Raw genomic sequence first — 16503 nt, 5'->3', positions numbered from 1 at the left:
TCTTTGAGTTCAGCTCATGAAAAATGGGGGCAAAAACAAAAGTGTTGCGTTTATAATTTTGTTCAGTGTATAAACATTTCAAATAGCATTTCACTTTAATTAGGGTTGAATCTAAACTCTGCAGGGCTCCGGCCCTCCAGGAACTGAATTTGACACCCCTGCTCCATTTGATGCTCCAATCTGAGTGAAACTCACAGCGGATGTCGGCATACAGGTGGCTGACAGTGAAGCGGTCCTTCCCTTCCGGACCCCAGGCGATCCGCTCAGCCATCAGATACAGAGTCCCGTCCTGCTTCCTCTGACGGACCCTCTTCACCACCAACAACACCTCCTCGGACAGAGACGCCATGGCTACAGAAAGAAAGGGAAGAATCTGATTAATCATGCAGGACATTGAGATCAGAGATTTATAGACAGCTCATCACATCATTTAAAAACCCGTTAGAAACCTGGGCAGGGCTGTGAAGAAGGGTGTGGAGTTCACAGCCCTCAAAAACCATAAAAACATGCAGAAAAAAGACATCACGTCAGAAGATCAGATTCAGAACCGATGTCAAATCATATCCATATCAGATATGACAGCAGATTCAGATCAGACTCAGAATTTAAATGCAATCAGATTCGGATCGGGATCAGATATGACAGATTCTGACTGAGAACAGATATTAAATCATATTCTGAATCATAACAGAAGAGATATTAAATATGGATATGATTCAGATGAAACCCAATTAGGATTCGATCAAATTCAGATTCATTTTAAGACCTGACATTAAATTAGATTGAGAATCAGATCAGAACAGATATTAAATTAGATATTCAGATCAGACTCAGATTAGGACCCGATCAGACTCAGAATCAGTTTAAGACCTGATATTAAATCATATTCTGAATCAGGACAGAACAGACATGACAATAAAATCAGATCAGACTCAGAATAGAAATTAAACCAGATTCGGTTCAGATCAAATATGACAGATTCTGACTGAGAACAGATATTAAATCATATTCCGAATCAGAACAGAAGAAATATTAAACCAGATATGATAGAGATGAAATCAGACTAGGATCCGATCAGATTTATTTTAAGACCTGACATTAAATTAGATTAAGAATCAGATCAGAACAGATATCACATCAGATATGAGAATAGATTCAGATCAGACTCAGAATCAGTTTAAGACCTGATATTAAATCATCTTCTGAATCAGGACAGAACAGACATTAAATCAGACATGACAATAAATTCAGATCAGACTCAGAATAGAAATTAAACCAGATTCGGTTCAGACCAAATATGACAGATTCTGACCGAGAACAGATATTAAATCATATTCCGAATCAGAACAGAAGAGATATTAAACCAGATATGATAGAGATGAAATCAGACTAGGATCCGATCAGATTTATTTTAAGACCTGACATTAAATCATATTCTGAATCAGGAGAGAACAGACATTAAATCAGATATGACAGCAGATTCAGATCAGACTCAGAATTTAAATGCAATCAGATTCGGCTCGGGATCAGATAGGACAGATTCTGACTGAGAACAGATATTAAATCATATTCTGAATCATAACAGAAGAGATATTAAACCAGATATGATTCAGATTAAACCAGATTAGGACCCGATCAGACTCAGAATCAGTTTAAGACCTGATATTAAATCATCTTCTGAATCAGGACAGAACAGACATTAAATCAGACATGACAATAAATTCAGATCAGACTCAGAATAGAAATTAAACCAGATTCGGTTCAGATCAGATATGGCTAACAGCACTAGCACACATCACCTATTCTTCCCAAAAACCTTTACTAAAGTCAATAAACCAAGACTCATTTTCAGTATATGTAAAAATAAAGACCCTAAACTACTGGTTCTTAATGAAAGAGACATTTCAAACACAACAAAACACATTTTAAACACATTTAAAGGTGATGAATCTGAAATCTGCACCTGGAAGCTGAATTCATGCACACAGCCGGTGACTTTCATTAAAGTGCTTTATTTCAATACAATAACCCCTCACCTGGCGCTCCAAGGCTGCTGAAGCCGAAGCCTCAATGTTGATCTTGTGGTAAGCGGAGTGAAATCAGTGTAAATGACAGTATTTGTGTTTTATTTACAGTCGTAACGGACACCGTGAGTGACAGCAGCTCTCAGTTCCGCCATGGAAACAGAGCGAAGCCGGAAACCGTGGCGCGCTTCCGGTTACAAAACGGGACGGATTTCAAAATTAAAGTTCTGTATATGGTCAATGGATTCAGGTTTTATGATATAATATAAAATAATATAACATAATATGATATAATATAATATAATATGAAACGCACTGTATTTCAGTCATAAAACTTTTATTATAGATTGTATTTTATTTTTAATCGCAACGTGAATTTTATTTTGACAGAAGACAGCGCTCATGGCGTTCCTGATGGAATTTAACTGTGTGTAAACGCGTGAGTTCTTTATGTAAAGCGGGATAGCTCAATGAATTGGTTTGGCTTTGGCTTCAATGGCTTTGGTCAGATTAGCCCGGCAGATGTGAGCGGACAGATTGTGAAGTGTAAAGTGAACACACCAGTCCTGCTATCAGAGATGTGTAGATCGTGTATGATCAGATCAGACTGTAGAGTCAGAGGCAGCTGGAGCTCCAGAGCTGATGTGCATCACACAGACTGTAAGTAGACTATGAGTAACATAATGATTTGCTTAAGTATATGTTTTTACAATATAGTCACATTTATAATGTTATTATTTTTCAATTGACATAGCTTACAATATTAGTTAATAAAAATAATACAACCAAATAAAATAGAAACAAAACAGCTAAATACAGAGGAAGGAAAATACATACACTTTGTATATAGAATATATAACTGAAATAAGAATAAATCACAGGATACATAGCATTCTACAAATATCATTCAAAGAGATATCTGTGAGATACCCACAGATTCACCTGAACACAAATCCATACATACATAAGTATATACATACACCTACATGCATATATATATATATGTGACCCTGCAGCACAAAAGCAGTCTTAAGTCGCTGGGGTATATTTAGAGATGATTTTCTCAATGTTTAGATTTTTTTGCACCCTCAGATTCCAGATTTGCAAATAGTTGTATCTCGGCAGTAGGCAGATCTTAGGTCCTTTAAATAGATGTTTTATATTGTTTCCTACAATATGTCACATTTACTATTTCTAAAGTATAATGAGTTAATACAAAAAAATTTTTTTTTTACAAACAGTATGCATTTTGTTTAATTTTACAAACAACATACATTTGGACTATTTTTTAATATTTTAATGTATATTTATATATATATATCTGTAATCCAGGTAAATGTTGGGTTCAGGTGGCAGTCGTGTGTGTGTGTCAGGGTTCGTGTCTGGTTCATCAGAGGTTCGCGGAGGCATTTTTCCAGAGAGTCTGGGCTGCACAGACGCCCTCATCAGTGAAAGATACCTGACACTCAACTTCACAGACAGAGTGGAATGCTGGGAAATCCAGCACCCACAAAACAAGCTTGTGTGGAAGAGAGAGCAGGACCTCTCTGACAACACCGGTAACATACAGATGACTATTTGCAGTGTTGGGGGTAACGCGAGTTACGTAATCAGATTATTTTTTCAAGTAACTAGTAAAGTAAATTGATTGAAAGCTCTCCTGTCCCCATGTTGAGAGAAATCGGGAGGAAAATGTTACTTTAATTCTAGACTAAATGTGAACATGCATTAATTCATCTCACTCACAAAAAAAAAAAAAAAACCAACATTGTTTTCCATGTGAACATGCATTAATTCATCTCACTCACAAAACAAAACATTGTTTTCCTCAAAAATAATAAAATTAATAAAAACAACTCAGAATATGATGCAAACCTGCAATAATTAAATATGTTAAATAATACAAATATCTTTTATGTATTTAATCCCATTTTATTAACCAGTGTCTTTGCTGCTGACCTTCGATGATCCAGTACAATCATACTAATAAGCAAAAATGACTCAAGATAAACTAACATTTGTTCTTTATTTTATTGCTGAAGAGTGTTGAACTTCCTCCTTCAGAGTGTTGAACTTTCTTCTTCTGAATTCTACTGTACAGACGTGAATTTACATTTCCTTCAGCCTGAGGGTTTTGGTGTGAAAAGGCTTTTATGTTTGCCAAAAATATAACTTTTTATATTAAAACCGAACAAGCAAGCCCTGTCCAGATTTAAAAAGTAACGCAAAACGCATTACTTTCCATAAAAAGTAACTAAGTAACGTAATTAGTTACTTTTTTTTAGGGAGTAACGCAATATTGTAATGCATTACTTTTAAAAGTAACACTTTTGTAACTGATCATGTTGTCATAGTGAATCTGTTGCTAGTATGATGACCAGTGTTGGGAAAGTTACTTTTAAAAGTAATGCATTACAATATTGCGTTTCTCCCTAAAAAAAAGTAACTAATTACTTAGTTACTTTTTATGGAAAGTAATGCGTTACGTTACTTTTGCGCTACTTTTTAAATCTGGACAGGGCTCGCTTGTTTGTTTTTAATATAAAAAAGTTCTATTTTTGGCAAACATAAAAGCCTTTTCACACCAAATGTGAAATGAATAAACCTCAGGCTGAAGGGAAAGTACAGTAGAATGCAGAAGAAGAAATTTCAACACACTTCAGCAATAAAAAAAGACACACAAATGTTTGTCTAGAGTAATTTGTGCTTATTAGTACGGTTGAACTGGATCATCGAAGGTCAGAAGCAAATAGAATGGGATTAAATACATAAAGCATATTTGTGTTGTTTAACATTTAATTATTGCAGGTTTGTGTCATATTTTGAGTTTGCATTTTTACTGTTTTATTCTTTCATACACGCCAGTACAAATTGCCTTTCTGAAAGAGCTTCTTGGCACTCTGTAAGGCTAATGTTGCTAAAGCTATGCCTGTTTTCACTGATGCTGCCTTCAAATAAAAAATTGCATATGAATGTGAGTGAGATGAATTAATGCATATTCATATTTATTTTAGAACTACAGTAACATCTTCTGATTTCTCTCAACATGGGGACAGGAGAGCTGTCAATCAATAAATTGGAAAAAAAAAAGTAACTTGCGTTACTTATTTGAAAAAGTAACTCAGATATTCTCTTGTAAATGAAAAAGTAATGCGTTACTTTACTAGTTACTTGAAAAAAGTAATCTGATTACGTAACTCGCGTTACTTGTAATGCGTTACCCCCAACACTGCTGATGATATTGATATGATGCATTTATTCAGGACATCTTGTTACGCTGCCGTTGGTGTCAGGCGGGTACGTCACACCCAAACCCCCGTTTTTCCGTCCTCTCTGCTTTAAACTCTGTGCCGTGAGCCTGGCGTTGGGCTCTGAACACGCGGTGCTGCTGACGGCAGACAGGACTGTGTACTCCTGGGGATCTGGAAGGTACAAGAAAGATTCCAGTGTTCATCTTTTCATTAAAAATTGTGTAACACTTTACAGTAAGGTTCCATTTGTTAACTACATTCCATTTGTATATATTACTATATTACATTTACAGCAATATTAGTTAACATAAACTAACAATTCAAATATTTCTAAAGCATTTATTAATCTTAGTTAATTTAAATATTTACTAATACAATAATAAAATCAAGTGTTGTATCTTTTAATATTATTTAATAGACCTGAGCTGGCATGAACTAACAATGAGTTTTATTTTCATTAACCAACATTTACAAAGATTAATAAATGCTGTAACCAGTGTATTGCTCATTGTTTGTTAATGTTAGACCTTATTTTAAAGTGTTACCAAAAATAATATTATATTAATTGTAGAACTAATCTGCGTTTATGGGTGAGTCTCACAAAACCTGTCAAGAACAGGTCATATTTCAGATTATAAATATAAGAAAATTAAGCATATTTTTATTTTATTCTTTTTTTTAAAAATGACAATCGAGCATATTTATTGGAAATTCTCATTAGTGCGAGTGTTGATATTGTAAACTAAAACTATTAAAAATCATGTTTGGTTATTGACAAAACTGAAATAAAATAAATTGTAAAGATGAAAAACTTAAACTTAAAAAGAAAAGAAAAATGTTTGCATTGCAACTAATTGCAATAAAGTATGCTTACATTAAAGTACTACAATTACTCAAACTGAAATAAAAATTAATTAAAGCGAAATAGAAATATCTAATTAAAATTACAAAAGCACGACTAAATTTACGTTTGAATACTACAATTACTAAGACTGAAATAAAATTAATTTAAGCGAACTAGAAATATTTAATAAAAATGGGAAAAGCACATAAAAATTACTAAAACCACTACAAATTAAAATGAAAACGGAAAATAATAAAAGCTAATTCAAAATATTATTAAATACTATAATAGTGTATAAATAATACTAAAATAACTATTGTAATGCAAAAATTTATATATATATATATATATATTTAAATAGTATTTATATTTAGATCATGGCAGTATTTTTGTCCTGCCTCTAATTTATGCTTATTGTGAAAATTCATTGTATTACAATATTTTATGTAAAATAAAACAGCCTTTTCTAGACCACATCACAGTTTTGTCAAAGGCAGCATTCAGTTCTATAGGCATTAAACTTTATGCATCTTTTGAAGAGTGTTTTTAAGCTGATGTTTTGATTGGTCAGTCACGGTCAGCTGGGTCACGGCGCTCTGACGTCACAGGAGGAACCTCAGGTGCTGGAGGCGCTGTGGGGCGTCCCGATCAGAGCAGTGTCTGCTGGGAACTGGCACTCCGCTTCCGTCAGCAGTAAGAGGTTTCCTGAAACTTTCCTGATCAAACTCAGCCGTACTAATATACAGTGTTCATATGAAATATGTTTATGGTGTTTAGCTGGTGGCGACCTGTATATGTGGGGATGGAATGAGAGCGGGCAGCTCGGTCTGCCCTCTAGAGGCCTGGAGGAGGAAAAGCTCAGAGGAAAAAGCTGTGGTAAAAAGACTATATGTGTCCCTGCAGCACAAAAGCAGTCTTAAGTCGCTGGGGTATATTTGTAGCAATAGCCAACAATACATTGTATAGATTTTTCTTTTATGCCAAAAATCATTAGGATATTAAGTAAAGATCATGTTCCATGAAGATATTTAGTAAATTTCCTACCGTAAATATATCAAAACTTAATTTTTGATTAGTAATATGCATTGCTAAGAACTTCATTTGGACAACTTTAAAGATGATTTTCTCAATATTTAGATTTTTTTGCACCCTCAGATTCCAGATTTTCAAATAGTTGTATTTCAGCCAAATATTGTCCTATCCTAACAATTGACACGTAAGACTGTTTTTGTGGTACAGGGTCACATATATGACTTTACATATGAATGTATTACTACACAGCTACATGTTTACCTTACTGTGCAGGAAACACTGAGCAGCCCATAAATGAAGATGAAAAGAAGCAAGCGGATGTGTTTATTTCTGTTCAAGCGTTCCCTGCTCTGGTGGACGTCCCTGATGTGTTAGAGATCAGCAGGATCAGCTGTGGATCGCGTCATACAGCAGCCGTCAGCGGTGAGATCCAGATCTGATCACTGGAGCTTAAACTGGACTCAAGAATACACTAGTTGACATAAATGATTAAATGAACTCATTCTTATTTATTTGTAGGTACAGGGGATCTGTACACTTGGGGATGGGGTAAGAGTTTGCTTCGTTTTATAGAAATAAATCAATGCAAACGGTCTCTAGTGCTCAGCAAGGCTGGATTTAATTTGTGTCGTTGCTGAATATGTGCATTAAAGGAATAGTCCACCCAAAAATGAAAATGTGCTCACCCTCAGGCCATCCAAGATGTAGATGAGTTTGTTTCTTCATCAGATTTGGAGAAATGTAGCATTGCATCACTTGCTCACCAATGGATGTGAATGGGTGCCGTCAGAATGAGAGTCCAAACAGCTGATAAAAACTTCACAATAATCCACTCCAGCAGTTAACATCTGGAGAAGACAAAAGCTGAAACAAATCTATCATTAAGACGTTTTAACTTTAAACCATTGCTTCTGGCCAGAATATGAGTCCATAATGTCCTCCAGTGAAAAAGTCCAAACTCATCTTCATCTTGGATGGCCTGAAGGTGAGCACATTCTCAGCAAATTTTCATTTTTGGGTGAACTCTGCTTTTAATTTCTCTCTTTAAAAAACAACATACTGACCCCACATTTTTGAAAGTTTGAATATGTTAATTATTAAAAAAAAAGTGCTAAAAGTTGCCTTTTCTCTGTCTGTGTCACATTATTAGGCCATTATGGACAACTAGGACATGGCACTGAAAATAGCACAGATGAGCCAACACTGGTTGATTACTTTGCTAGCCATTGAATGTGTGTTAAGGATGTTGTCTGTGGCTTATGGAACACTTTTGTGCAACATACTGACCCCACATTTTTGAAAGTTTGAATATGTTAATTATTAAAAAAAAAGTGCTAAAAGTTGCCTTTTCTCTGTCTGTGTCACATTATTAGGCCATTATGGACAACTGGGACATGGCACTGAAAATAGCACAGATGAGCCAACACTGGTGGATTACTTCGCTAGCCATCGAATGTGTGTTAAGGATGTTGTCTGTGGCTTATGGAACACTTTTGTGTCTGCTGTGCCAAAAGAACAACCTCCATCCCGACAGGAATAGACTCTGTATGACACTGAATAGACATATAAATACAGCGATGTCAAAGTCACAGAATTAGAGTTTATTAAATTAGGTACAAATATATGATTCAAAATACAGGATATAAAGTAGATTTATTTTCTTTTAACAGAGTAAGTCAAATGTTTTTAAACATATAAATTGCAGAAATACTGAACAAGAATATACATTCACAATTAGGTCGCTACATTATTGACAGACCAAAGGCACAGGTGAAAATTCTGGACCGGAAAACAGCTTCCGTTCTGTGTAAACTTCACAACACAATCTTGAATGAACTGCAAAAGAACATTCTCAGTCAGTGAAAAAATTAGAAATGTTGCCTTGGCAACTACCTTAAAGTAGAAAATAATAATAATAATAATTATAATACAATAAATTCAATTACTAAAACTGAAATAAAATAATTTAATAATGAAATTAATTAATAAACCTATATAGAAATATAAAGAGAAATAATAAAAATTACTAAAACTTAAACTAGAATGAAAACTGAAAAAATAAAAGCTAATTCACAAAATTAATAAATACTGTTTGATATATATATATATATATATAGACACACATTAAAATAACTGCATAATCAGCTAAATGTGTCTGTCAAGTTGACGTACTACAATTAGAAACTAAATAACTTTTTTAATTAAATTAATAAATAAAGCTATATAGATTTTAAAAATGAACAAATATTATTAGAATGTGAACTACTAAGAAAAATGCCAAAAGCACAAAACGAAATTACAAAAAACAAGCTAAAATGAAAACTTTTTGTGTGTGTGTGTGGTGTGTGTGTATATATATATGTGTGTGTGTGTGTGTGTGACCCTGGAGCACAAAACCAGTCATAAGGCCAATTTTTCTTTAAAGTTGTCCGAATGAAGTTCTTAGCAATGCATATTACTAATCAAAAATTAAGTTTTGATATATTTACGGTAGGAAATTTACTAAATATCTTCATGGAACATGATCTTTACTTAATATCCTAATGATTTTTGGCATAAAAGAAAAATCTATAATTTTGACCCATACAATGTATTGTTGGCTATTGCTACAAATATACCCCAGCGACTTGACACTGCTTTTGTGCTCCAGGGTCACACATTACATATATATATTTTCCAATTACAGCTTAATTAGACTGAAGGCAGCAAAATATGTCAACTGTCCAGTTTTTCCCTTTTTAAATAAAAAGCAAAATTCTGTCACCTGACAAAATCTGGAGATCTGGAGATGACATGCTGAAATTCAGAGAGATTGACTGTCCCGTCCTTATCAATGTCTGACTCCTCGAGGATCTGTACAGTGACGTTTGTTTACATTAGTAAAGTTCATCTGGCAGATGTCTGTCATTAATGTGATGTACATCCACCACACTCACATTGCTTATGAGCTGTCTCATCTCCTCTGCAGTCAGACGGGTGTCGTCCGTCTCACCGGTCAGACAGTTCACCAGCTTCTCCAGGTCTCTAGCATCAAGGGTCCCGTCATCATCAAAGTCTGCAGCATAAGAACTGTTTATATTGAGTGGTATTTGCTACTGTTAAATGTCAATATTGAGAGCAATCCATCTATTACCAAAGATTCGGAAAGCGTAGTGTGCCTTGATTTCCAGAGTCGCCGAATCACTGAAGGCACTCAAGAGGTCCAGAAAATCCTCAAAGCTCAAGCTGCCATCCTTCATGTCAGAGGTCGAGAAGACGTGACATAGCCTTTTCTGGAAGGGGTTAGACTGTGACAACCAACAAAAACACAGAATATATACAGCCGAATGGGTAAATCTGGAAGGATTATAAGATGTTATATTGCATTGTGACTGCAGTACAGACTTTATGTGTTACCTTTAGTTCAGGAAGTGTGAGGACCTTCTCCATGGACACCCTGGAGCTGTACGGTCCATTTTCTCTGCCCTGGAGTTCAGAGAATATTTTGTGTGCCCTAAACAAACACATTGATGATGAGCCCCAAAAGTCTATAATGCAATGACATTCAAACATTTTAAGTATTAGTTAGAATTACGGTGGCCGAGAAGTGCAAACCAGATCACAATTCTGAAAACAAAATAACAAATTACAAACGCAAATGCAAGTCTAAAAAACAAAATAACAATTCAGAAAGCAAAACAACAATTCAGAAAACATTATAACAAGTCAGAAAACACAACGACAAATCAGACAAACCAGAAGAGGACTTTTAACTAAATGTAAATAGACACCCCGTATTTTTTATTCCAGAGTAAGGGCAATTCATACAATACATTTAAACTGAGCTACTTTAATACCATCTCCGAACTTTCTACCACGACTCTGCTGTTCTTCGGCTGGTTCTTCCTGTATACGTTGATTGACAGATGTCTCGTCCAGTCAGCGGTGAGTAATCCCAAACCAATGGTGCTGTCTCAAACTATACCTACCTCTTCTGGTTTGTCTGATTTGTCGTTGTGTTTTCTGACTTGTTATAATGTTTTCTGAATTGTTGTTGTGCTTTCTGAATTGTTATTTTGTTTTTTAGACTTGCATTTGCGTTTGTAATTTGTTATTTTGTTTTCAGAATTGTGATCTGCTTTGCACTTCTCAGCCACCGTATAGAATACACTTTCAGTAACTAAACTACTGTACATTTGTGTAGTTTAGCTATTGTCACAACAACAAATCCACTTCACAGGGAATGCCCAGTCAAAATGTGCCATGGTAGAGAAGATGTACATGTGAAAAGGCAGTAATAAAAATAATATAAAAAAATGTATATTAAAATTAATTGTTGGTTGTTGTAATTTATTAATGTTAGATGAAAAACTTAAAACGAAAATTAGAAATGTTGAATTGGTTGAAGTACTGCAATGACCAAACTAAAACTGAAATAAAAATAAAGCTAAATAGAAATATTTAAAATGTTGAACTGCAAATAAAATAAGTTAAAGTACTACAAATATGAAAACTAAAATGTAATGTAAATGTAAAACTAAAACTGAAAAAAAAAATTAAAGCTAAATAGAAATGTAAATGTTGAATTGCAAATAAAATAAGTTAAATACTACAAATACTAAAATAAAATACTGAAATAAAAATAAATTAAAGCTAAATAGAAATTTTAAATGTTGAATTGCAAATAAAATAAGTTTAAGTACTACAAATACTAAAATAAAATACTGAAATAAAAATAAATTAAAGCTAAATAGAAATTTTAAATGTTGAATTGCAAATAAAATAAGTTTAAGTACTACAAATACTAAAATAAAATAATGAAATAAAAATAAATTAAAGGTAAATAGAAATATTACAAAACGAATAAAATGACAAAGCACTTCTTCAAATAAAAATTATAATCAAAAAATGTATAAGAGCGAATTCAAAATATCTATAGATACTATAACAGTATATAACTAATAAAATAACACTGCAATAAATCAGCTAAACGAGCCTGTCGAGTTTTATCGCTATTCCTCAAACTAATAAGAAACAAGCGAAACTGTACTGTCAATTCACAATTAAAACTTACGCACACCAAAACATAACAGAAGACATTTTGAAAATGTGTGCATATTAAGTTTAAATACATCATGACTGTACTTACAGCAGGATTTCTTGCTTTGTGAGAAAGGTGAGCTCCTGTGTAAGCAAAAAATTAAAAATTATACATAAAAGCAACTCCTTGCCATATAGAATAAAGAATAAATGTTCAATAAATGAACATATATTTAAATAATATTACATATGTGTCCGTCTCACCTGATACTCTGACAGAAGATCTTTGGGTAATTTGCTCGAAGTTCCCCCCATTACCACCTGCTTTTGTTCAGCACGACTAGCACTTTCACTTTAAACTAGAATAAAGTCGACTAATGTTACTATTGTTTCATAAAAACCAAGGCAAGCGGCTGAAGTTGTGATGTTTTTAGCCAACAGCCTAAACAAACTTCGGTCGAAGGCAACGCGCTTCCGCTTCCGCTTCCGCTTTCTGGATGACACGTCAGTTACTATGGGAACAAACTTCCACTGTGCGAAGTCAACAATGGGGAATTTCTATTTAACTTTATTTATTTATTTATTTAGTTAGTTTAGTTAGTTAATTAATTAGTTAGTTAGTTAGTTATACAAAGAAATAACGTTTAGTTATAAAAATGTTCAGTCTATTTTTACGTTTTATAACAAAAGGTCGAGAACAGAACTGATAATCAACGTGTATTTAATATCTAATTATTTCCTGGAGCATCTTACTCATTCTTATTGTTAGTTATAATGTAACTATGTTATATAATTATGCCGTATATTATTCTGACCAAATGTTTTTAAAGGTAAATACCTTAAATTATTAATTTAGCATCACGTTGCACTGACTTTGATCTGCAATTTGCTTATTATTTCAGAAGGTGGCATCATATCACAAAAAAAACATTCACTGTTATGCCAGTTATTATGAAATAAGTAAACAATTTATTTACAACTTTAGGCTATTTATTTTAATTTATAACGCTTACCGGTACTATCCCTACACGTTCTACATTTATTGGCAGTATAATAGGACATCAGTGAAGTTCTTTTAAAGTTCCTGTGTTAAACAAACAGAAAATAATAATTATTACAAATAAAAGCATAAATCTAAATAAAATCTGCTGCTCACATTTGCTCTTTTTACATTGGCTATCACTCTATATTGACGAATTAATACAATCTGATACAAGTGAAATATGGATATTTATTGGTAAACATCATTAATGTTATAAACCTAGCGAGCTAAGCCAGTAGTAGTGCTGAGTGTCGTGTAAACAGCTGAAGAACCGAAAAGCGGAGGAACAGACGAACCGAATCTTTTGAGTGAGTCATTTACACTGGAACCGCTCCGGTTGATTCAAACTCGTGACTTCGATCATTCAGTTCAAGCGATTCACTAGCAAAAACCAGATCAAAATTCATTTTATTGATTTTAAAAAAGCACACAGTGATGGGTGAAACGGAGCTTTTCGAAACACGAATCAGTTAATCATTGGGTCACTAAATGATTCACTGTTTCGAAGCGCTCCGATCGGATCGGGCATCGCGAATCATTTGATTCAGACCGGGACTTCCGGTCCGAACTTGGGTTCGTGAATCTTTTTTGGGAATTTTTTTTTTGTATATGAAATATGGATATTTATTGGTAAACATCATTAATGTTATAAACCTAGCGAGCTAAGCCAGTAGTAGTGCTGAGTGTCGTGTAAACAGCTGAAGAACCGAAAAGCGGAGGAACAGACGAACCGAATCTTTTGAGTGAGTCATTTACACTGGAACCGCTCCGGTTGATTCAAACTCGTGACTTCGATCATTCAGTTCAAGCGATTCACTAGCAAAAACCAGATCAAAATTAATTTTATTGATTTTAAAAAAGCACACAGTGATGGGTGAAACGGAGCTTTTCGAAACACGAATCAGTTAATCATTGGGTCACTAAATGATTCACTGTTTCGAAGCGCTCCGATCGGATCGGGCATCGCGAATCATTTGATTCAGACCGGGACTTCCGAGTGGGTTCGTGAATCTTTTTTGGGAATTTTTTTTTTGTATAACCACAGTTTTACTACAAATACCATAATTAAACTATGGTTAGTGAATTTGTGGTTACCATGGTTTAACTTAGTAACCATGTTTTTTTCACACCTTAAGAAGACACATAGGATGAATATAGAGATGTAATTTTCACTGCTTTAGGATTAACAGAACTTCGGTTAGTTTCCATACAGCCTACTTGTCTAGATCAACTTTGAATAAAAAAAGAGAGGTTTAGAGCCAGATTTTATGTGTATGTGAAATTTAGCTAGCAGGAAACACAAGTTATTTAGTCAAATAATCCAAAGAAAACATCTTCAAAACAGTGTTTTTTTTTGTGGCCAAATGACATTTTCACATACAAACCCTCGTTTTTTCCTCTGTTTTTTTTGTCCTATAGTGTCGCTGTGATGTTCTTCATGATGTGGATGCCTGTTCCTCCTCTTCCTCTTAGAAATGTTATTTGATTATACATGCATGTGCTTTTGTTTTTCATTTCTCATTCATAATGTTGCAAAACTTTGAAATCCTTCGTTTATTGCTTAATAACTTATTGAACCAAGTTTGGGTTTTTAAAATGACTTTTACAAATGTGCCTACTTTGCTTTATAAATGCAGCTTTGCAGCCAGAGTTAATCGAGCACAAAAGCTTTACAACAGCAACAAAAGACACTGATCACATTAAGTCCACCATCTCTCCAGTTAAATCTGTGCGTAACTCAATCCCTCGAGTCCATCTCCTCCTCCTCCTCTCTTGAAGTCGAGCCAAGACTGTCTTTCACATGAGATCCTTACATAAAACCACCCCACTGCGGCCAGGACAAACACAACGCTGCGGGGGGCTCAACTTGAACCCTATTGTAAACATGTGACGTCGAAACGTGGTTATGCATGCCAATGTAAAGCAGAACGATCTGATTTTAATAAGCTCTTACAAAACTAACTTAATGAAGTGGATCAGTTTGATCATACAGTATTTCTGAGGGTCGGTAAGATTTGTTATCTAATGCTCATCAAGGCTGCCTTATTTAATGGAAAATACAGTAAAAACAGCAATCTTGTGAAATATTTTTACAAGTGGAAATGAACCCTCATTGCGTGACTGATTTGTGGATTTATTGATTAATAAGTTGTCATATTTATAATGCAATAAATCATCAGTTCAGAAATGATAAACACAAGATAGGCCTATGTAAGAATAGTCTGTATCCATTATTCATTTAATTCAAAAAAATATGAAAAATAAGAAAATACTGATTAAAGAAAAAGATATTTGAATATTTATTTAATATGAAAAATATGAAAAAGAAATATTTTATGCAATTTTGTTTGTTGTTCGTATTCGCCATTGATTCAGCTTTAAATTATTTCTGGGGGTTCGTAAGATTTTCTCTTATATGCTCACCAAGGCTGCATTTATTTGAATAAAAATACAGCAAAAACAGTAATATTGTGACATATTATTACAATTTAAAATAACTGTTTTCTATGTGAATATCTGTTAAACTGTAATTTATTTCTGTGATCAAAGCTGTATTTTCAGCATCATTACTGCAGTCTTCAGTGTCACATGATCTTCAGAAATCAGTATAATATGCTGATTTGCTGCTCAAAAAACATTTCTGATTATTATCAATGTTGAAAACAATTGAGCTGCTCTAGAGGAGACGCGTGAGATTACTGGACTCTTTTTCTAAATAGGAAAGACTTCAGCAAAAATTTCCATTTGATCTCACTTCCATATAGGAGAAACAATTGAGAAATCAAAGAGATCTTATTTGTGATTTTTCTTTACGGGTCGATTTTTAAGTATCCAAACACTTTTTGATTCCACCGTTCATGCGGATGGATGGAGTTTTTCTGTGCTCCGTTTGACTTCAGTCAACTCTTAAAGCAGGACACTCTGTCTCCACGGCACCCAGGCATCCAATCACTCGTCCAGCTGCAGATTAGTTCAGCAGTGGGGGGTTTGGAGGAGGAGAAAGGCTCCGATGGGAAAGAGGAGAGGGAGGGGGGTCCTGGCTTCAGGAGGGAGGGGTGGGAAAAGAGAATGAGAGCGGAGGAAGGCAGAAACACTGGAGAGAGATAAAGTTGCCTGCAGCTGGAGTTTGAGTCTATCTGAGCGACTGCTGCTTTTCTTCTGCTCACAGGCCACTTGCAGGATACACGGGGACCGGCTGGGAAAAAAGAGGATCTAATCAGCCAAAGAGTGTGCTGAAGAAGGAAAAAAGAGGAGAAGAAGGGAATAGCTGCTCAGATCATGAGAGTGGAC

The 16503-nt window shown here is 34.4% G+C and overlaps 3 protein-coding genes across 4 annotated transcripts in view; 1 reads left to right on the top strand and 2 right to left on the bottom strand.

Annotated features, from left to right (window-relative positions):
- gtf2h1 (general transcription factor IIH, polypeptide 1) overlaps window positions 1-2205 on the bottom strand; it is a 13644-nt gene extending 11439 nt beyond the window's left edge. The window contains exons 1-2 of the mRNA XM_016502968.1: window positions 2037-2205; window positions 196-351 (exon numbers count right to left, since the gene is read on the bottom strand). Coding sequence (XP_016358454.1) covers window positions 196-349 — 154 coding nt within the window. The 5' untranslated portion in view covers window positions 350-351; window positions 2037-2205. The remainder of the gene's footprint in view (window positions 1-195; window positions 352-2036) is intronic.
- Window positions 2206-2427: 222 nt separating this feature from the next.
- On the top strand, window positions 2428-8708 carry LOC107701049 (RCC1 domain-containing protein 1-like). Of its 2 annotated transcripts, none has more exons than XM_016502965.1 (8): window positions 2428-2684; window positions 3374-3583; window positions 5288-5453; window positions 6691-6812; window positions 6897-6995; window positions 7425-7574; window positions 7671-7700; window positions 8525-8708. In XM_016502965.1, the coding sequence occupies exons 1-8, from the start codon at window positions 2495-2497 to the stop codon at window positions 8689-8691; spliced, it is 1134 nt and encodes a 377-aa protein (XP_016358451.1). In that variant the 5' UTR covers window positions 2428-2494; the 3' UTR covers window positions 8692-8708. The 2 variants fall into 2 exon arrangements, with proteins under 2 accessions (XP_016358451.1, XP_016358452.1); XM_016502966.1 differs by lacking the exon at window positions 8525-8708 and adding an exon at window positions 8302-8412.
- A 30-nt stretch (window positions 8709-8738) lies between these two features.
- On the bottom strand, window positions 8739-12678 carry LOC107701050 (calcium and integrin-binding protein 1-like). The gene is made up of 7 exons (XM_016502967.1): window positions 12435-12678; window positions 12280-12314; window positions 10548-10644; window positions 10285-10438; window positions 10088-10206; window positions 9916-10004; window positions 8739-8987 (listed from the first exon to the last, which is right to left on the bottom strand). The coding sequence occupies exons 1-7, from the start codon at window positions 12483-12485 to the stop codon at window positions 8966-8968; spliced, it is 567 nt and encodes a 188-aa protein (XP_016358453.1). The 5' UTR covers window positions 12486-12678; the 3' UTR covers window positions 8739-8965.
- Window positions 12679-16503: the final 3825 nt, after the last annotated feature.

This window comes from Sinocyclocheilus anshuiensis, unplaced genomic scaffold (genome assembly GCF_001515605.1).
Source record: "Sinocyclocheilus anshuiensis isolate Anshui unplaced genomic scaffold, SAMN03320099.WGS_v1.1 scaffold1468, whole genome shotgun sequence".
NCBI classification, from domain to species: domain Eukaryota; kingdom Metazoa; phylum Chordata; class Actinopteri; order Cypriniformes; family Cyprinidae; genus Sinocyclocheilus; species Sinocyclocheilus anshuiensis.
Note: the sequence above shows the minus strand (reverse complement) of the source record. Positions and strands in the feature narration are given on the sequence as shown.